The sequence below is a fragment of the Perca fluviatilis genome, chromosome 15 (genome assembly GCF_010015445.1).
Source record: "Perca fluviatilis chromosome 15, GENO_Pfluv_1.0, whole genome shotgun sequence".
Classification (NCBI taxonomy): Eukaryota; Metazoa; Chordata; class Actinopteri; order Perciformes; family Percidae; genus Perca; species Perca fluviatilis.
The window spans coordinates 11,869,365-11,892,148 of record NC_053126.1 but is presented as its reverse complement, the minus strand read 5'-3'; the positions used below and the strand labels follow the sequence as shown (position 1 = coordinate 11,892,148).

General features: G+C 41.6%; 1 protein-coding gene across 1 annotated transcript in view; it reads right to left on the bottom strand.

Annotated features, from left to right (window-relative positions):
• Positions 1-22,196, bottom strand: part of fam20ca (FAM20C golgi associated secretory pathway kinase a) — a 35,530-nt gene extending 13,334 nt beyond the window's left edge. Inside the window, exons 1-3 of the mRNA XM_039825362.1 lie at positions 20,757-22,196; positions 19,737-19,924; positions 16,174-16,252 (exon numbers count right to left, since the gene is read on the bottom strand). Of these exons, the coding sequence (XP_039681296.1) occupies positions 16,174-16,252; positions 19,737-19,924; positions 20,757-21,307 (818 nt within the window). The 5' untranslated portion in view covers positions 21,308-22,196. The remainder of the gene's footprint in view (positions 1-16,173; positions 16,253-19,736; positions 19,925-20,756) is intronic.
• Between the last annotated feature and the right edge of the window lie 588 nt (positions 22,197-22,784).

Here is a 22,784-nt window from a genome sequence, read left to right as displayed (position 1 = left end):
CTTTATGCTTGTGGTTTGTCTCTTCCCTCTCTCCCACACTGTCACACACAACAAACAAAACGCACATCGGTTTATCCTCAACAATCAGGAGCAACACAGAGCCACACTTGGTCATATTTACATATCCATCCACAGAGGATTAACCGCTTTCAATAGCACAAGTCTGAGGCAATCCTTCACAGGATGCGCAATTCATGACAGGCTTTGCACAGAATATGAACTATGAATTATGCAGAACATATACAAACATCAAGGGTATTCTTGGGTCAACAGCGATTAGATGTCAAAATGTGCAAGCTTGGGGATGTTTAGAACAATAAGCTTCAAAATGTGGCAGAGTATGTTGACACTGCATACTGTGTTTCTCTCCTGCAGCTTTTTGCAGTACATTTGTCTACATAAATACCTTGAACAGAATTCTTTTAAGGCCAACCACCTGTTCCAAAAAAGTTCCCAAAATGTTTACATACTGAACATCCTAACCAGGCAACCTTCCATAAAAATGAGGCATTTCAACATGGGAATGAAAGAATTCTGTGGATTATTATTACCACACCCAACCACCCTAAAATGTCACAAAGCGCATTCATGATGGAGGGCACTAATACACATGAACAGAGGAGCACAGTCCCTCAACGATCCATTCCAGCAGGAAATTCCTCCAGAAAGCCTCTGCCAGTTGTCTCAATCCTTCACAGCTCCAAAAGTAGAGAGTAGTAGAGTAGGTCGGGGGGGCCACGGATAATTCTTCGAAGAACCAACAGCCAGATTCAAACTACATAATGTGGGGAAAAAGTAAAAGGTGGTATCTACCTTGACACTTCTGTTTTTACAGATACAACAAAAGATCAACAATGTCTGCAAAGGCCAACATCACTTCCATAATGAAAACAAACAGGATAGCACTCTGAGGATTTTAAGAGCTTTCTTGTATGTGTGTGTGTGTGCGTGCAAGTTTTTCTTTGCCTGCGTGCAAGTTTTTCTTTGCCTACACACAAAATCAATGGGCATTACCATGAGTCTTCATCTCACAGGGACTGAGTAACAAGCTCTGGTATTCAGCATGACATGTAAGCTGAAGCTGATGAGAGGAGGGGAAAAAAATCCCAGTCTGAGCGTGTCAGTAAAATGCAGGGCTAGCGAAAAGTAGTCTCTCTACTCAGGCTGAGGAGGATTTGGGGAAAGATACAAGAAAGCAGCTACACTTTCTCCTTTCAAGTCTGAATTCCTGCAGATTGACTGTCATCTGAAACACCACGGGTAAATAACGTGTTCAAGTTTGAACACACACATGGTTTTAAAAGCTGGAGCAATGCTCTGTTTCTAGACGGTTGCATGTTTTCTCTTAGTCATGAAATAAATTTAGGTTATAAAAAGCTACAAGTAATCTGTGGCCAAAGTGAAAATGCAATCATGTTCTTCTCTTGGGATAAAATTCAAAGCAGATTCCCTGCGTGGAAATTGGCAGACGAGTGGGTCAGAATGAGTGCTAAGGAAGAGGAGACTGGAATACCTGCCAAAACCATATAAATCATCCCTAAACTGAGAATATTTCCTGAGAGGCTTCCTGAAAGTCCATTCTCCGAGCAGGCCATTAACATTTATTTGATTATCACTAAGTAGTTACTGAACAGCAAACACCAATTAGAGCAAATTATGTTATATCCTGGGAAGCATTAATTACCCAGACCCACCCACTGCCCCAACACACACACACACACACACACACACACACACACACACACACACACACACACACACACACACACACACACACACACACACACACACACACACACACACACACACACACACACACACACACACACACCACTCTCAGCTAGCACATAGTATTGTTTGAGCCAAGAGAAGTTAATTGGATTGTGAGTAAGCATTTTGGACATCCATTGTATTTGTGGGAGGGAATATCTTGAGGTGAATTGTTTTGGATAAGCATCCAAAACAATCCTATTATGTTGACCCAAAGATAAGAAAAATGCACACACGCACACACACTATTTCCCACATGCATACTGTATTAAACCATGTTTAATATCACCTGCTGCAGCTGTTAGAGATCCTTACTGCTCTCAAAATTATCTTCTCATCTCTCTCGCCCGTACCCAGGCAGTGTTTGCCACCTTAAGGTGCCCTGGGTATAAACCAGTCAGTCATGTATCCACAAACACATCTCCATCCCTTTCCCCCTCTTTTTTTACCGTGCGCTTGCTTTCGGCCAGTTACTCCCTTCCCCATCTGTGTCAACTTAAACTGAATGTGGACACACCGCAAAACACACACACACACACACACACACACACGCACACGCACACGCACACGCACACGCACACGCAGATCCATAGAGGCTGTCATTTCTTTTTGATTATCTCTAAAGACTTTACCCCTAATTAGTCCAATGTACGGCTTGTGAAAGTGCCATATTCCAGCAGCGCATGACTGATGATGGAATACCATTTGATTTAGAAGTGCTGTCTTTTGTTTTTAGCTACCTAATGAATGTTTATGAATTACCTGAGAAGCTTTGGGGTAGTCTTAACAACCTGTTCTGCTTAACGCTAAAAGCTCCTGAAGTTCATCCATCACTACATTCAGCTCAGAGAGCGAACAGCTCAATTTTAGCAGGCTGTCAGTTATTTTCACCGCCGCTTTTCCTCACCGTCCCAAAATGGATTGCACACCACTGAGTGAAACCTAACTACATCAAACTCAAAAACTTCGATACCTCGACCAAAGAAAGCAATCAAAAGAGTCTTTCCAGAAAGCTATTTTGTGGGCGAGGCACCCAAATCGAGGCACGGATGTTTGTGCTTCGCTTCTCCCACAGCTGAACTTTTCTATTTAGACCTGTCAACAGTCTTGTTGTGCTCGGTGGTTTGCGGTCAGAGGCCGTTTCCTAAATAGAAACCATCTATCAGAGGCTAAGTGGTGGCTGAGAGATGTCATTGTGGTCATGAGTGGGTGATGGCGGTGAAGGAGGAAGTGGTGAAACAGCGGGAAAAACAGTTCCAAGGGTTGCATTTATCCTTGTGTAATAGCTAAGTGGGATGGAAAGAGTCCAGTGCACTTGAGAGTAAATAAAGTTAATTTGTATGTGAAAGGAATAAGGAGGATACTTAGAATGTCTAGAAACAGTGGTGGAATGTAACTAGTACATTTAATAAAGTACTGTACTTAAGTACAAATTTGAGGTACCAGTACTTTACTTGAGTCTTTTCTTTTCATGCCACTTTTTACTTCTACTCCATTACTTTTCAGAGAAAAATATTGTACTTTTTACTCCACTACAATAATCTGACAGCTTTAGTTACTAGTTACTTTACAAATCAAGATTTTTGCACACAAAACACATAGTTGTTTATAAAATCCATGTTTTACTACACAGTACAGCTGAAATGATTAGCCGATTAAACAATTAGTTGATTGACAGAACTGTTTTGACGGTTTCCAGTTTCTAAAATGTGAGGATTTTTCTGCATTGAGTACTTTTACTTGTAATACTTTAAGTAAAGTTTCCTGATGATACATACTTACATACATACATTTCAAAGATATCACTCTGAAAATGCATCACAGCACATTTTCTAGTGCGCTAAATGATGCTCACAATGAGAAGAAAGCAAATGGAACTGGCTCAAATGTGATATTCTTCACTATTCTGCATCATGAGGCACTGTCCATGCATCATCGTGTGACTGCTGCACTTTGTAATGTGACCTTTAATGTCGCTGCAGTTTGTGTCCCAATGCATCATCTTGTAATGATGATGTGTAGTTGGTGCATTGGTCCCCCTTGTGTATATACCTCACAGAGGGGAACAATAACATGAACATCCTACAATGTATTTGTAATCCAATTCATTATACAACAGAAAACATTCCAAGTATTTTTGCACTGGATAGCATTATTTTCTTTTGTCTCACTAGCAGCATGGCTCTAGGGATTAAATATCAGGCTGTAGGTCACTTGGTCCCCCACTTGGTTCCATACGAAAATCTCTACACAACTATTGGATGGATTGACACGGAATTCTTGAACAGACATTTTTTGATCCCAGAGCATAAAGCCTACTGACTTCAGTGATCCCCTGACTTTTCATCTAGTGCCACCAGCCAGTTGATACATTTGTTTTTTAGTAAAATGTCTTGAGAACTACTGGATACATTGCCATGCAATTTGGTGCAGATATCCGAAGAAAGGTGCCCAGTGGATGACTTTGATGATCCCCTGACTTTCATCTAGTGCCACCAGCAGGTCAAAGTCTAGCGCCACTAGGTCAACGTTGTGGTTTTGAATTCTCAAATTAGAAGAAGTCTTTTCCATTGGGACGTTCAAGATGATGCTTGAAAATGTGTTACATAGAGACTGCCCTTGTTTTTAATAACTCTTATTCACCTACATCAGTGATTCTCGTTTGTTTTTATTGTTTACATGTACTGTTATTTTGTGATTGTTCCTTTCATTAATTTTTTACATATTGTAATTTGAGTAGTGTTTTATGATCAGATTACTTTTATGATAATATTATTTATTTGTACTGTAATGTTTGAGATGGTTTTATATTACTTTTTATTTGTGCTGTAATCAGGGAATCATTGGAAAACAGAGGGCTTTCAATGGCCCTCCCTGAATAAATAAAGGTTATAATAACTGCCATGAAATGTGTTATAGACATTCATGATAAACTCACCTCAACCCACATAGATGCAGCTGGCTGTCCACAATGTAGAATCAAAGAGAATCTGGTATTTTTATCTTTTCATACTAGTGTTGCTAGCCTCACCACCTGCCCACAGGTCCACTGGGGGGACAGCTGTTACTTGAGTCTGCGCCTGTCTGTGGATACATACAATCTCTAACCAAATCTACTAATGCTGCTGTGTTATGACCCTAAAAGAGACATGTGGAGATTAACTTTTCTTAGATGTAAAAACCAAATAATATCATACATCTGGGAACTGAAGATGAAAGTCTACTCTGTCCTTTGTTACATGTAACAATTAAAATATGATCAAGAGGAGGTGACACATGAAGACCGCATGCACACACACACACACACACACACACACACACACACACACACACACACACACACACACACACACACACACACACACACACACACACACACACACACACACACACACACACACACACACACACACACACACACACACACACACACTTCATTTGTGAATCTCAGAGATTCCTAGCACTCCTTTTGTGAACAATCTTCCCAGCAGTAACAGCACTGAATGAGAGTCTCCCTGCACCACCAGCACAGAGGCTCTTCTGTTTGCATCACTGCTGCCCAGAGCTGCAAAAAGGAGGGTGGGAGGGTAGGGGTGACCCAGGCAAGCCCCTGGATCAGGTGGCTCGGTGATACCAGACCTGGCCACTGCAGCCCCTCCTACATCCTGCCCTGACAATGGGCAAAGCCAGGTAGAACCCTCCTCTGGTTTAATTGGTAGACAATGAATGCATTCTCCTCCCCTTCCACTGGCCTCTGTCAGGGTGATAGAGGAGTCGCATACAGCATAATTGCCACCATGCATGGGACAGGCTTAGACAAGCATGGGCCTGGCCTACAATGGATGTATTAACCTGTGCATGCTATCACAAAAGGCCCAAGTTACATAACCACAATGCTATCCCTCTTTCTCTCTGTCGAAGAACTGTTGTTTCATTCATTCGGCCTGGAGAGAAATTCAGGTGGACTGTGATAGATCTACCTGGGAAAGGCCGTTATTTAATGACAGAGCTCAGTTGTAAGGGGTGGTGCAGTGCGTGTGGTCCCATTGTTAAGTAGAAACAGTTGATTTAGTGACAAAGTAAGAATGAAGCATGTGTGCTCTGTCATTTTCAGAGTGCTATAAGGAAAAAAAAGACTAATCCCCTTTTGGTCCGTCTAAGCCCAAACAATTATCCTCATTATAGCTTCTGAGAAGGACTAGAAAGGAAAAACATCAGGGCCATTAGCAAGATTTTATGGTCACACAGAAAGTTGTTGTCTAACTTGTCAGGGTAAAATGCTAAAATGCAAGGTCAGAGATATTAGATTCACCAAAAGCACTTAGAGGACAGTTATCCTTAAAAAAAAACTCAATATAATGCAGCATTCCTGTGTGCTCATCTAAGATAACCAACCAGGGACATTTCATGTAGTTTCAGCAGATGACTCCTACTGAAGGTACATAAGTCAAGGTTTGGCCTGTTTTCCTCGCCACATAAAAAAAGATACTTATTTAAGATGTCTAGAATTCACCTCCTGGAGGGAAATGAATTTTCAGCATTCCAGACAAATGCTGCAAAGACATTCCTAGCGGGAAGCTTAAGAATTCCCCCATACAGTATTTTAGACTATAATGATACGTTAGGACGGCTTAGCAACATAACCATGCAAAGCAGTGACAAAAACAGGGCCAGAAACCACAACAAGCATGCACTATTGCAAGAATGTGATTCACTTGGATGTGGTGAAACACAGAGGAGCACACACGCTCTGGTCCCAACCACAAATCCAAAAGCATGGACACAAATGCATAAAAACACAAACACGTACACCGGTCTAAGATTCACATATCAGGCTCAAAACTTTTGCTTTGAAGAATTACCAGACTTCTTGATCTAGTCGTCAAATATCCATCTTTTCAGCCTACTGTATGTTGCTGATTGATTGTATGAAACCTGTTTTGACAACTCCAAACCACTACATTGCTCAAGGCGTGTGCAATTGATTCACGCTATTGACCCATCATGTTACGAGTTACAAAAAGAATCTACTTTATTTCAAAATATACACATACATACACCCATGTTGATACGTCTACCTTATAAATGGACATTCTGACTATTTAACAGTTTTAAAAACAATCACAAAGGTTAAAAAAATGCTCACTTACCCAACATGTATGTTAGAAGAATAGTAGTAGTAGAAGAAGAATTTGGGCAATACGCCAATTTGCTTTTTTTGGCAAGAGTAAGAAGATTGGTTAGCTTGGCTTAGCATAAAGACTGGAAACAGGGGGAAACAGCTAGCCCGGCTCTGTCCAAAGGTAACACAATCTGCCTACCAGCACCTCTAAAGCTCACTAATAAAATTTGTATATCTCATATGTTTAAGATGAACAAAAAGCAAAGTGTAGTAACAACCTGTTGTGGGAATATAGAGTTCTTTAACAGATTTTTTCTTGGCCAAGATCAGTGACTTCCTGGAGTCTCTGTGGGTTGCCTGGCAACAGTAACAACAGAAAGTTACTGTGCATAATATTCTAGCAACTGCAAACTATTCCTTTAATGTTTCACATATAATAAAACGAGTAGCTCAAATTAAGCAATCTGATTGGTTCATTGTTGTGATTGGTTCATAGCTGTTCATAGCCAAATACAGTAAGTGTGATAAAACTGCTCATATGTCTCGATCTATTGGAGTTCTAAATTGTTATAAATTATGGCAATGAAGGACCAAAACTATACAAACATGGATTTATTTGGTGGTCTGATTTAACACTGACAGTATGTGGCACACTATTTTATAATAAGATGCGCCACAAGGTATAATTGCAACGATTGGGGTCAATGCCCAGAACCACACACACAAACATAACTCATTGTATCATCTCTAGCAACTCAGAGTCAGTTGGCCTGTAATCACATTACGATTAGGGTACTCACGGCTCTGCCACATTACACTGCGAGTGCATAAACACTTGTTAGACAGAGAGAGAAAATGGAGAGAATCTAAAAATACAGAGCAGAGAGATGAGGGACAAGCCGAGGATTAGTACTGCCTCAGCGAATCAAACAAACAAAGTCCAAAAAGGAGCATGAACGGGAGGTGGAGACAGAGAGAGGGATGGACAGAGAGAAGGGAGGATGGGGGGGGATGGTGACGAAAAAAACACCACTTCCTCAGGAGCTGACCTAGTAAAACATTCATGAGAGATGTCTTTATGTGAAGTGTGTGAGAGTGGGGAGTGTATGAGGGAAGTTTAAGGTTCAGGAGTCTAAAATAAGACAGTACTCTGTTTCAGTGTCTGTGTCAAAAAAGAAGATGTGATTTGAGATGATATACAGCCCTGTTCAGTGCCAGATGTCACACTACCGACCTCTCAAATCAAGAATAGACACTGAGCTGAGACACAGTCAAGAGTGAGACACAGAAGTAAAGAGAAACATGAAAAGATGGAACTTATTTTGAGAACATCCAGCAAATGGAATAGAAACAAGTCAGTGGTAATTGTGAACAGATGTGAATGATATGAAATGACTGATTACAGAAGACCCAAATGCACACTTCAATAACAACACATAAAACATAACAAGCAGAACACACATAAATGATTGACACTTCAATTTAAACATTACACATTGAAATTCTGCAGTAGACTTTATTAAGCCTTCACTGATGCAAATTGTCAACTGAAATAGTGTGTGTGCGCTGATGTCTGGGCAGATGTGACAAACCACTGAATGCAGCTGGTTAAAACATCGCACTAATTAACCGGCTCATCTCACAGCCTACAAGAGGCCAATACATCACAGCTCCCACACACCGACTAAACTGGACCTGGAGACACACACACACACACACACTTAACCAGCTAAAGACACAAGTTTGAACACACAAGTTCAAACACATGCAAACAACCCACACCTTTTGTTAAGCAACATCACAGCGTGAAACCGAGAGATCGAGAATTTCATTAGGTGGGGTTGTTTACATGGATGCCCGAAATAGGAAAATTATAAATCAGTGTGTAAATTAGGGCAAATGAAAAACAGTGAAAATGTACAGTACATACGTGGTAGAAAGCCATTCTAAGACTATTGACATTACAACCGTGGACGACACAAAACTCTTTGATAGAGTGAATAAAGGAAGAGAGAGGTCATGATGGGGATGAAAGAGGAGCATGTAAGGGGGGGGGAAAGAGAAATAAGGCTGTGTAAGATGAGCAATCCTTAGCCACATTACGGCAGTTTGAAAACCAAATTAATTTTAAAGACCGGAGGAGGGAGTCGGTAGTGCCCAGAGCCTAAAGAAGAGCTGCTGGGTCCGGGCCTCTCTGGCTGCGAGCACAAAGCTGCATGAGAAACAGATGTTGTGACACTCTCACTCTGGATGTGTGTATGTGGGTGAGTGTAAGAGAGATAGACAATAAAATGTGGAGGAGACGCAGAAGATAATGTTTGACAGCAGACATGATCTTTGCTTTGGATGTTTCTCTGTGTTGGATTTCCCAAATAACTAAATAAAGTTATTTCTGAAAAAGAGCAAATTACACTGCACTGAACATAAATTGTTAGGTATGCAATTGCCCAATATGGATGTAATTCCGAGAGATACTGGGCTGGTATACCACAAACTAATTAATTATGTCTGTTATAAAATAAATCATCCCTTTTTTCATCAAGTACTGCAAGTTCTGAAGTGTTTTAAAAAAAGAAAATCTAATTCAAAAGCTAGTCTTAGTCTACACTGTAAACCAAAGTAATGAGGTTCAATACTTTTTTATTCCTTTTTTAAATAAAAAAAAGCACTAATTGCATTCAAAATGTAGCCTTTTGAAATAAATAACTAGTTTCATAACATCACCAAGAAAAATGAAAGACTATCCCAAACACACTCAACACACTCATACCGTTTCATTACAGTTTTGTTGGGAAACTGTTAGGCAACTGTTTCTCTGTCTACATCTGTCAAAGACAGATTCTCTACATAGATCTTACATTATCCTGTTTATTCTCTTCTTTTATTCTCTTCTTTTCCTCTTTCTCTCTCTGTAAATATGGAAACATGTCAAACAATAGTCTGTCATAGACCTAGACCCACACTCACACATACAAACACTGAGATATGAACACACAAATGAGAACACACAAAGAGAAAAAAAACATTCCTATTAGATAAACAGACAAACTTCACTTCAAATGTACAGCCTCCTCTATCTCTGCAGACTCGGGAACAAACCACACCTGCTCTCTACAGAATGTCATATATTTCAACAGCCAGGTCAGACCAATTGCTTGGCATCCTGAGCTGCTCTGTCCCCTGCCACCTGATTGGTCTTGTGTGCTACGACTGGACTCAATGGTGACCACTGTGAGGCCAATCTAATGCCAGGATGGCACAGCGGGGGGGGAGGGCTGCTGAAAAACCTGAGGAGTCTCTCCCTGCTAAGCACTGTTTAACCAGAAAGACTGATGAAGCCACAGTTTACATACATTATCAGCATGTGAAAGGATAGATGTGACAAATCAGCTTTTTATAATATGGAACATTAGGGTCAGAATCATCCCAGAAAACTTTATCATAGTCTATAGGACGAGGATGTTAATGTAAAGATTTGATATGTCAACACATTTAAAGTCTCTTTACATCTTTAAGGCTTTTTGACTTGGAAATCATTAAAGGGGTGATGGAAAGCAAAACCGATTTTACCCTGTCCTAGTTGAAAAACGACAGTTTGGTGGGTAAATAGGACATACATAGAACCTCAAAATCCCACTGACACCTATTTCTTCATCTCACAATTTGAAACTGCCTCTGAAAACGGGCAAATCTCAACGAACCACCGAGTTGACGTCAACTCAGTGGCTCCTCCTTATTTGGCTCTAGTCTCTATCTTTGTCACGCCCCAACATTTACATAGGCTACACAACTGACCTGAGTCTTCTGAATGAAGGTCACGCAGATCTCAGAAATGTTATACATTGTTCGCCCGCTTTTTAATTACTAAATTCACTGAAATCAACTATGTAGAGGTCAAATATGGGCTGTTTTCCGAAAATTGATGGCTAATTGCAAATTTTGTCCGACTGTGTGTTGCAGCTCAGCAGGAGCTCAGCAGGCTAACGTGACAGCGGCCGGTGCTGCCTCCCAGCCCGCCGTGTCCTCCTTCACAGACCCCGGCTCGCTGTGAGCTAGATGGATCTCCGTCATGACCGGAAGCCCGCGGCGCTCCATACCCGCGCAAAGTCACCTTTTCTGGGTTACTGGACTACCAAATGCCGAGGCCTTGAGGGAGCTGAATTTAGTAACAAAACATTGCAGTGTCTGAAATATGAGACCTGCTGTCTCGTCTCCGATCTCTGTGTATGTCAACCAATCAGCGCGCAGCTCATGTAAATATTCATGAGCATACCATATTTGGAAGAAAAGCTCTAGTTCCAAATAGGGCCAAAACACAGGGATGCGTAAGGGCCCATAAAATAGCAACCGAGCAATTTTCAGCCCAATCAATGTTACATACCCTATTAGGAGACCTTAAGGAACAGTGTGAAATACCCTATGTAATCATTCTATCAGCCCTTTAAGGAAGTGCTGAATGGTGAGCGGCTGGGAGTGAATGAGCTAGCTTTTTATTGTGTGTGCAGGCAGAGTGTGGGCTTGCAGTCATCACCGTTTGTGTAATATACCCACAGCTCTGAGTGAGTGGCTACAGCTGCGACTTGGCTCGCTGCTTGCAAATATTCCAGTACCAGCAATGGGTGATGGAGGGTGCATGAACTCCGTAACCCCCACAGCGTCCTTCTCTTTGCAGCTTGTGTGCATATGTAAGTGTGTGAGTGAGTCACAGCTGTGAGAACAGCTGTCAACAGTAACATGCTTCATCTGTGCACACACCCAAAGATGAGCTCAGACGGCACCTTTAAAAGTGTGTCTAACTTATGAGAGCCAGCACCATTCTTATCGCTCCCGTGGGAGTTCTTTAGGGAAATACTGTTCTAACAGCCAAAGAACTACCAAAGAAGAAGAAAAACACTTAAATTGATATGATGTGAACAATACTTTTTCTTTTCCTTGTTTTAGGTCTAAGATATTGAAAAAAAAAGATGTCAGTTAAGAAATGATGATGACAAGTGGATTTGTGTGTGTTCGTGCAGTGCATGCCATGTATGCATATATTTACAGTGTGCTTGTTGTGTATGTAATCATGCAGTATTCGTCAATGTAATGAGATGTTCAGGTTCCCAACAATAGAACTTGTCTGGATTAGGATGCGTTGCATAAAGCTCTGTGTGATGGCTTTTTTCCATAATGTGAGACCATTATCCTTTCATTGGGTTTCTATTCATGATTATAACTGCTCAAAGAAAAAGACAGGGGCAACTCAATCCATGAACCAGCTTTTATTGTCATTTGGTCCACAGATGCTTGTTATCAAGTCAGTTATTTTTGCATGTGGATCTGAAATCTCTATGCTTGAGGAAGATTAACTGGCAGTTCTCATCTACAGGAAAGAATTGTAAGCATCAAGCTTATACCATAAAGACCACAAGCCATCAAACACACTTCATGAACAGCTTCGTTTCCTCCTGCACTTTACATGAATGCATGTAAATCGATAATAAAATCATCAATCTTTCATGATCAGATCAATAACCAGAGCGGTGAGAGGCTCTCTCCAGAGGAAATTAGATGGCTTTAGCTCTAATAGAATTCCCCATCTATAGAGAGAGGATCCAAAGAGCAACGTCAGTCATAACCCAACTGGGGAATAGTAGATGTGATGAGGCCCTCAAATGTTCTTGTGGTTATGAAACAGCCTGCAGATGATAAAAACGAAGCAGCCTCTTGGGTGTTGCAGCTAAGAGGCTTCACGGACAACCCCACAGGCTTTACAAGCGCTAAGAGCCCGAGCTTGTCAAAACTGATCTGGTTCATGCAGATGAGGACGTCTCCCGAGTCCCTGCGGTGCTAAAGGACTGGCATGTGTGCCCTATATATATATATATGTTCTAGAACCCTGTGCGCTGATATAACAGCTCTGGGCATGACTAGAGCATGTACACAACAAACACGGACGATCAAAGTCATTTCTGCTATTTCTGCAATGCATAAACCATTTTGAACTGTGAGACTATCAACAATATCAAAGCGAGGGGGGCGGAAACAGGCTTGTCAAACAGCTTGTGATGGAGAAATTAATTATTTCTTTGCATATCTGAGGCTTACACCTCCTCATTCAATCCCTCAACCCTCCATCTGACAAATCCAATTAGCATGACATGAACATTGTGGTTCTGTCTACACACCACAGCCAGGATCTTGGCAGAAGATGGGTAGGATGGGGCACCAGGGACTTGAGCCAGACAGACACGGAGGCCTGGCAATGAAGGGTCTCCGCTCTGCCTGTAACCTGGCTCCAGCTGGAAGTCCCAGTTCCTTGACAGGTTGGCAGTTCTAGCGGTTTCCTTGCCCTCTGGTCTATCCCTGCCTCTCATCTGTCTTCCAACACCAGCCCTCTCTCTCTTCACATGCAGCTTCCTTCCTCTCTATCCTCTACAGCCTTTAACTCACATCCTTCTGACAACCCCATCTTTAGTTCAAATTGAATCATTTTGTATTTGTTTGTTGACTAAACGAAAGATTTTCTCATGGTGACACCACTAGGATTCATCCACTTTTTACTCTTAGGTAGTCAAAGCATTGTGGTTAGTGTAGAGGCAGTTTTGCATGGATTTACCTACTATAATTTACAATATCCATAACTGTGGAACTATATTTGTACATGTTTGACTGTCAGATTAAAATTCTTGGGAGGATCACAAACATTTCGCTGGAACAAAAATCAGAGGAGATCCATTTTTGTGGGGGGAAAACAAGCCGTTGTGACCTAAAACATTTAACTAAATTGCAGTTTGAAAAACTAAACGAGCATCTTCTAACCCGTTGTGGGCACCCGCTTTAAATCACCAAACAGAATCATAGAATTTGTCAGACAGATAAATCGGAGCTCCAAACTTTTTTCCCAGGGCTGTGCAGAGAAAACATCATGTGGAGGTGTCTGGCAAGTTGTCAGCTTGTGCAGTCTCCTGGCCCATGCCAGTGTACAGATTTGCATTCGGCTCAAAGAAAGCCTGAAACATCAAAACCTCTTTGAAGCACCACTTGATGCTGCATAACGGGACAGGTAAAGAAAAAAAATACCAATGCAACACAGCAACACTCTGAACTACAGTACCCAGAATGCACCAAAGATCTTAAACTAAAAGTGGGACCCATCAATGCTATGATCGAAACAACAAAACCTCACGATATGCATAGACAAAAGCAGAACAAAGGTTATCTTTCTACATTACTTCTCTCAGAAAACTGATATTTTTGTATTTCCGCTCTGGGGACTTTTGAGTAATATCTGTAAACGCTGGAGACAGATGATTGTGACAGTCAAAACAAGGAGTTTTAATAAAGTATGACAGGCTAAATAAAGAGCTGCTGGAATCTGTAGCATATAATTCATAAAACTGACATGTAATTACTGTCAAAACAGTTTCTGACAGCAACCAAGATAGACTGTTTTACTTATATCTGTAAGAAATGAGCACTTTTCTTTTACATTTTTATTGGACAGAGTGTTATGATTCCAAACCCTGCTAAGTTTATAACATAATTTAAGTTTTAAAATTAAACTCAGAGCGCGTACAATTCATTCATTTAATTTTTAGATTCTCAAACTCTGAACCCAAGGCAATCTTTCTATCGGCTTAAAAGGTATTTTGAAAAAATTTGGCAACAGACGTACTAATACTCAGATATAAAAGTAAAATTCATCATCTACCAATTGAAATCAAAAACATTTCACAAGTTGACACACCCTTCACTCCTAAGGGACTCATTATCTGTGTTCTGCTTGACAAAACAGAAACCTACATAATGCACGTATTATAATAAGACATTGCATGAGTGCTGATGATGTATGACTTTCCCCTGATACCGTTAATAACATGTGATGCTCAGAGCATCCTGGCCTGACCACACCTCACAACTCTCTCCTCCTTCTTTGACCCGTCCTGCCATCACACAGGACTCATGCATGCACACAGAACCTAGAAGCAGCCCCTGAATGCCTAGTCCAGTCAAATATCTATTCAAACACACACAAACACAGAGTAAACTCCATTCTTGTCAGATATGACTATGCCATTGTTGCCTGCTGGGTGCTGTTGTTGAGTTGAAAGGTTTGCGTGTATGAAGGCTACAATAGATGCTCAGATTGCCACAGTTTGGACCATATTCTCTGCGGCTAATTTTGTAAACAACGCCTCATGATCTCATAATTCATCCACTGATTGACCTTGAAAGGACATGCCATGTTAGGACACAGAAAAATTGCTCATGTGCCACTCTAAACTGCCACTGTTTGTGTATATATTAAGCTACAAAGTTGCATTCCATTCAGGTGAAGAGGAGCTGAATAAGGGATACAAACATTAGGTGAATGAACTTGAATAAACGTTGCAGCCTCTCCATAAATCATGCCCTGACAGTAAAAAGATATTCAGTAGCAACATTTCATCATTCATTTTCAAGCTGATATGGGACTCACAGGCCTGAACTCCTTTTCCTCCCACTAATGTTGCTTTAGCTGGTATGGTAATGGGCTTGGTTCACTTGAAAAAAAAATGAATCATCACAAACCATACCCGTGCAGGCTGTCAGGATGTGACACACAGTTTACACGAGTATCAGTCGCCAGTTCTGCGAGAAAAACCCAAACACCCCCTCTGTCTGTCTGTCTCTACCAGAATGGAATACTCTCCACTGAGGCTCTCATGTAGAAAAAAACATTCTGCATTTCTTAGCAATTAAAACCAGGCTCCTGAGCAATAACTTCTGATTGCTGCCCAGTTGGACTGGACGCTGTTGATCTGCGTCTGCATGGGAATTCACCGTCAAAACTCAGACCGCTGAGAGGGCGGGTATTTCTTTTTCGTGTACCTCGCGCCTCTGCTAGCATATACGTATGCCTCCCCAAAGACGTCTTGACGATGGCTCAATGCTCATTTTAATTAACACATAAGCCCATTGATGTTAATTAAAAAGCAGACAGAAAAAGATCACACAGAGGGGAGAGCTGTGTATCGGAATGCACCGAAAGATGCAGCAGCAGTGCTTGGCACTTATTCAGATGAGATTTCCTGTAGCCCTCTTGAAACATGTGCATTACAAATGGGCGCATCAAACCAAGTGTATCAAACAGATTTTTGATGTTAGTTATTTTAGGGGGAAATGCAAATTTGCTGAAATCTGAGCAATGTGTTCAAAGCAGAGAAACTGCTATTAGATGGGTACTTTAACAATGATCATATCTGTGATACCCAGTGGTGTAGTGTAATATGTAACTGTAGATTATCTTTGCTACTTACTTCATTGGCTTAAACAGAGCTTGTCCATAGTTCTGGAAAGTCATGATCAACTTCAGCTGGGTGCCCCCTGATTTCATGGCTGAGAGAAAAACAATCAAGATGTTAGATTAGTATGTGACGCATAAATACACACACACACACACACACACACACACACACACACACAGACACACACACAGAAACACACACAGAAACACACACACACACACACACACACACACAAACAAACATAGAAACATACTCGTAAATATGCACAGCTGTTTCATTATTTGCCAATTTGGAGGACGCAATTTTGCATGACTGCATAATAGAGCTCTCACATCTGCTGACCAATTTGCCAGACACTGTACAATCAAAGTGCAATTGTGGCAGTTAGGAGTTCGGTGTGACTGAAAGACAAAAATGGCATGAAAAGCATCTGCTGACTGAACTACGGCTAGTTCTGGGTTTGATGGACGAATGGAAATTTGTCTGAGTGTAACAGACTGACAAACAGCATGTGTCGTTTAGAAAATACAACAAATGGGCAGCGATTCAGTGAAAGAAGTCCACTCACTTTTAGCACATAAAGTCCAATCAAACTACCATTCAGCAGCGTATTATTATAATGCAATTACATTTTAAAAATCTTAATTTCCTTTATTTCCTAAATCAAATCACAAATGGAAGTACGTTTTCATCCATGTGTGTATATGTGGACATAAAGACCTGATTCTGACCAGATGTTTCTCTGTACACATTGTCAGGATTTGCTTGTGCACGTTAGACTCTTCGTAACCACTTCTCTCACTCCCACCAAACTGACCTCCTGTACCCAGGGAGAGGAGGCAGGGCACACGTCTCTGACTATCAGTCATGTCCATGGTGTCTCCCAGAGGCTGACTGTGAGCTTCCTGCCTGCCTCCGACTCAAACAAAGAGGCCGCAAGGCCTGTCTAAATGCCTTGTGTTTCTGTCATAATGGACAGGCTTTCGGGGGATTTGCCCATTTATTACAGCGCATTAACTTGAGCAAATTACACAACACACAGCTTCTGCCTAACCCCAATATCAACATAACCCCCTGTAGTGGACCCACTTACCACATGGCTTGCTGGCTGAGTAGCTGGCTGCACTCGACCCCCTACACAGAACTGTCTTTTGTGTTTATTGGCGTTTCTCTCAGATTCTTCCTCTTCCTTGTTTGTATGTGTCATCCTTTTATTCGTATTCTCTCTGTTATGCTCGGTCTGTCTCACTTTGTTTTACTCACCGATGGCAAGCCTCCCCATTTACCGTGACTCATTTTCAAAAGCTTTTGCACAAAGTACAACCTACGTAACTTGGCGTCAGCGCCTGTTCTTCACAACAGAGGATGGATATTGAGTGAAATCAAAACCAAAGAATGCACTGAGAGCATTAGGCCTAGACACACGTGCCAGATTTGATGCAGCCAGGTCAAGTGGATAGTGCCCTAGAGTAATCTTTAAACTTGGTACAGCTATACGGCTAGCCTAAAACCTTTGAGAGATTGCAAATGACTGGACTATGTTTTAATGCTGTGACCTTCAACCCATAAGCCACAATCCTTGAGGAGCTGACCTCAATTCTCTGCTCTGGATGTTTATAAAATGTTGTTTCTTATTGGAAACTACAAAAGGTAATCCCCTGGCAAAGCTCAGCTGATTGTTTCTCTGGATTGTATCTGTGCTGACATGCAATCAGACAGGACTTGAACAACAGAACACAAACTTCAACCAGACATTCTTTTGATTCACCTAAAGGCCATCTGTCTCAGTATCTGTGCGTGAATGTTTGCGTCTCTGTTGATCTAACCATCCGTCTCTTGCTTCGTTTCTCCACAAATGAATCGATGTCATCGTTTTTAAAATCTCGCCCACCACCATCAGATTCCCCTCCCATCCTGTGCCATGATGATAAATCCACCCTGCTCTCACCTGTGCCACCTCACAGTACTGTGCGTATGATTTATGAGTCCGGCTGAAGACTGAACAAAAGGCCACAGAGAGACAGGCACAGAGGAGGGAGGGTGGCACTATTGCGCAGAAAAATGCTGAACAGGGAAACTTTCTAATGCTGTCTTGGTTTTGTAATTGTAGTGAAACAGATAGATAGTACAGTAAGTGTGTGCACCAATTACGGTGCACAAAAGCTGTAATGCATGCTTCCAGGCGCATGCCTTCGCACACGCACACACACACACCACACACACACACACACACACACACACACACACACAGCACTTTTCAGAATACAGACAGTGTTTTTATAGGTGTGTCTGTCTGGGCACAGATTGATGGTTTATATATTATAAACAGAGGGGACCAAAAACACACAAACTACTAAGTGTAGGCTGAGGTGTGTAGCATGAGTAATGAATGACTGTGAGCTGCCTGAGGGACTCGTAATGAGACAGTGGAGACAGCGTCAGTGAGAAATATAATGACACTGATGCACAGAGAGACAGAGATAACAACATGCACCAGTGAAGGATATTTTGGTATTCACTGCCCCGTTTGTATAAAGCCACAATAGCAAAAATGACAACACCTCTTTCACAGAGGAGATTAGGCCAAGGTGGCATCATGATAATTAAAAAAAACTACTATAAAGTACATTTATTTATCATTTACAGCAAAAATAGTGGAGAAAAATAGAAAGTCTTATAACAGTCCGGTCTCTTACAAAAAACAGACAGCAGTCAAATAATGTATAGAAAAGACTTATTTTTAATGTTATTTTTTATAGCACCTTGACATATTTCCTTTTTTTTTCACAACATTTTTCAAAGCTGGTCTTAATGCTCAAGTTTGTTTAGTAGCTATGTGTAGCTAAGTTCTTTACACATGCATTATCCTTTTCTACCCATCTGTTATCCATCCTTACTTTCAATTTAGTAACACTGTTCTCATTCAAAAGTTGCGATTGGTCAGGTGAAATGAAATGCAGGTGGGACCTTTAGGGGATATGTGTACTTTATACTATTTTAGCAGCTGTAACACGTCTTAACCAACATGCTGGCTAAAGCACACATGCTCTCAGAAACCGAAACACCCACATTATTTGATAAACATGGATTGTTAGAATCTACATTAAGCTCCTAAGAGAAAAGGCGGCTGAACACAGACTCGCACACATAAGCAGAAATGCAGATAAGGACCATATGGGTGTCATTGTGGCCTCCTTCTCACACACATGCGCTCTGTATGCACAGGAAGTCAGGTGCACACACCTCACTCTTTGGGGCTTAACCAGTTTGGGTTTCTGATGGCTGATACAGCTCCCAAGACTTAATTTAGGTTTATTTTTCATTGTATTTACCCAACAGAACTGAACTTTTGCCAGGGTGGAAAAGCATCTGAAGTTGCATTTTGTCACAGGATAGTAAAACTTTTCATTAAGACACATTACTGTAATGAAAATATTTTAGGTGGGCTACCAGTTCTTCAACCCACAGTTAACCAGAATAAATTGGCCCAATACTTCAGCCTAACCTATAGATTGACATATACACACTTACACATACACACACCTTGGTTACAGAACTCTCCCTGACTGACTTACCCACACTGGTGATCCTCTGTGTGACCAGGTCCTTTAGTAGTGCGTCCAGCACAAGACTGTGCCTGGAGTACAGCTCGTAGCGGTTGATGCCAATGTGGAAACGTAACCAGTTGGGGTACGATTCTGCCGTCACCTCTCCAGTTGGAGAGAACTCCTCCTCCTCCTCTGCGTTCCCCTCCTCATTGTGCCTGAAAAACAGGGAGAGGATATGAGGTTTAACAAGAAGTTGTGGTACAAGCAGATTCCTGATTAGATTATTTGTATTGTATTATTTGTATTTGCATACAAATTGATCCTGAAGGAATTAACACACACACACACACACACATATATATATATATATAAATATATATATACACAACACAAAACATATATATATACACACACACACACATATATACACACAATATATACACACACACACACACACACACACATAACATACATAAATACTTTTTTTTTTTTTTTATATATATATATATATATATATATATATATATATATATATATATATATATATATATATATATAAGCAGGATGGTAACTCCTATTGTGTGCCTGAAAAAAGGTATGACATGGGAATAGGAGAGATGAGCTTGTACAGCAGATGCATGAGGGGACATTATAATGGAGGCAGAGAAAACTGACTGGATGGATGGAAGAACCTGTCTGCTGGTCGATTTGATTTAAATAGACAGACAGATAGACAGACGTGCACAGGCAGATGTCTCATGATGTGTTTGCCTGCATGGCCATTATGCAAATTAGTTGCAAATTGGACAAACATTAGAAAGCAAGAGAGCTTAATTGAATTCAACTATTTCAATGTAGATAACAGGCTACTTAAAGCCTATATTTCTTTATTAACCAAACATGTAATATCCCCTAAGGTACTTTTACTCCCTTACTTGCAACACATCAACCTTCTTCCCATCAACAGTCAAATATGTTTTACAACCGGCTGAATGATCACTGTCCCACTTGTAACCCTTTAAGTTGAACAAATTCCCATCAGCTTACCATACTTGGTTCCCTGTTGCTCTGGGATAAAACCTGATGTCAGTGTTGACGTTAAACAAAGTGTCATCGTCCGTGAGGAAAGGAAGGTCAATCTTGTATAAAGGATGCTCAAATAGAGCAGAGAGTCGGGAGACACCGTGGGCAGGGACGGTCCGACCCCCGCTCGCGTCTCCGATGAGCGGCTTGTGGTCTTCCGCCTTCCCCGCCGACGGTCTCATCCGCTTGAAGGACTCCGCTCTGTCCCCGGCTGCTGTGATCTTTTCCAGGGAATGCGATGTGAGGTTGGAGCTCGGCTCGTTGCTGAAATCCTGCAGGATTCTCAGCGTGTGCTTGTTAGGCCAGCCCGCTTCAGCCGCCGACCTGGCGCGCTGCTTCCCCCAGCCCTGCAACTCCCCGGCCGGGTGGTGAGCGCACTGACAGCCGCCGTCCCCGCTGTCCGCTCCCGCCGCCCGCTTCTCTAGTTTCGGTAACAAGTCTATCATGATGTGCATGGTGCACGCTACCAAAAAAACCATAAGTATCAACACTCTGAATTTACGAAACAATATCATATTTATATTATTTTTTCTTTACGCAGAGTAGGCTAAGCTTTAAGCGCAGCGCACCTTACGGCACCGACATTGATGTCCAACACGGTTATGCGATGACAAAGCAGCGAGGTTGGCTTGAAGATTTACTGTGATCATTGCACACATAATGCGCGTCAGCCTATGTTAGGAACTCCATGATGTGCTCAGTCTTTAATTTTTTTATTCATATATTTTTTTTTTTACAATAGTCCAAATTCTTCATTCCCAGACAAACAGGTGGACTGACGGACACATTGTGAGCTCTGGACACTTCACTGGCTGCGACTCAAGAAGTGCTCTTATTTCATTGCCTTGTTGAACAGGATACAGTGTCAGAAGGACGGACCACCAAATAAATCGTTAAGACGAGGTAACAGGAAGGAGGAGGGCTAGTCCTGTTAAAAGCGCCGATACTCTTCCTCAAATCTGCTTCCTTGTATTGCTGCCAGCACGAAGTGAGATGTCAAATGTGTCATAACTGGAAAAAAAAGTAACAGGAGAGATTGATATAGTCCACAAAAACATGGCCTTCCTTGTATTTAGGATACATTGATAATTAAAAAGGAAATTCCATGAAAAAAAAGACAGGTGATCCGCTGAGATGCTTGGATGCTGTCCCGTTCCTGCTGCCTGCGAGCCTCGTTGAAGTCAAATCAGAGACTGTCTGGCAGGTGCAGGGATCCTGGTTGTCATTTGTCCCCCCCACCACCTTTACACCGCCTTGTCTTCCTTCCAAGTGTTCATCCCAGGGTGGGTGTGTTAAATATTATGATCGGAGCCCTCTGAGCCCAGCCTCGGTGGCGTCATGAGGAAGAGGTTGGCTGCGTCTGCACATACAAGTACTGTAGCACTAGTGACATGAAAGGCGAGCTTCATAGAGGAAAAGCTGTGGACTGAAATCCTTTTGAGGCTGCAATTCAACTGTACGCAGCCAGAGGGCGAACACTGCTGGCTATGTAATATAGGATTTGAAGGATAATGTGATGTATACCTACTGTACGCCATTCTTCAAAGTGCTTAAGCCATTTTTGTTTTTAAAGTGGGCTCTGGGGGGCCTGATGGGTCCTTGAGGATGAGCCAAGGGGTCACCGGCAAAACCAGAAATCATTGAAATTCACGGATACGTTTATGAGAGGCTGACACAGATGACAGATACAGACTAGTATTTTGGTACCAGGCACAAAAGACTGTTTTTTTGAGACAAAATCAAACATGCTAGCCAACACCCACAAAACTGCGCTCTCCCACACTGACCCACAAATATAATTTGATAAACCGATCTTAAACAAATCTATATTCAGCTCCCAAGAGAAAAAGCGGCTGATTTATAAACACGCACACAAACAGAAATGCAGATAAAGAACCAGATGTGTGCACACACAGGGACCTACATAGTGATTCATTGTACACTCAGACATGCTTCAGTGTTTGAGAGCCTTGATCATAACATATTATTTCT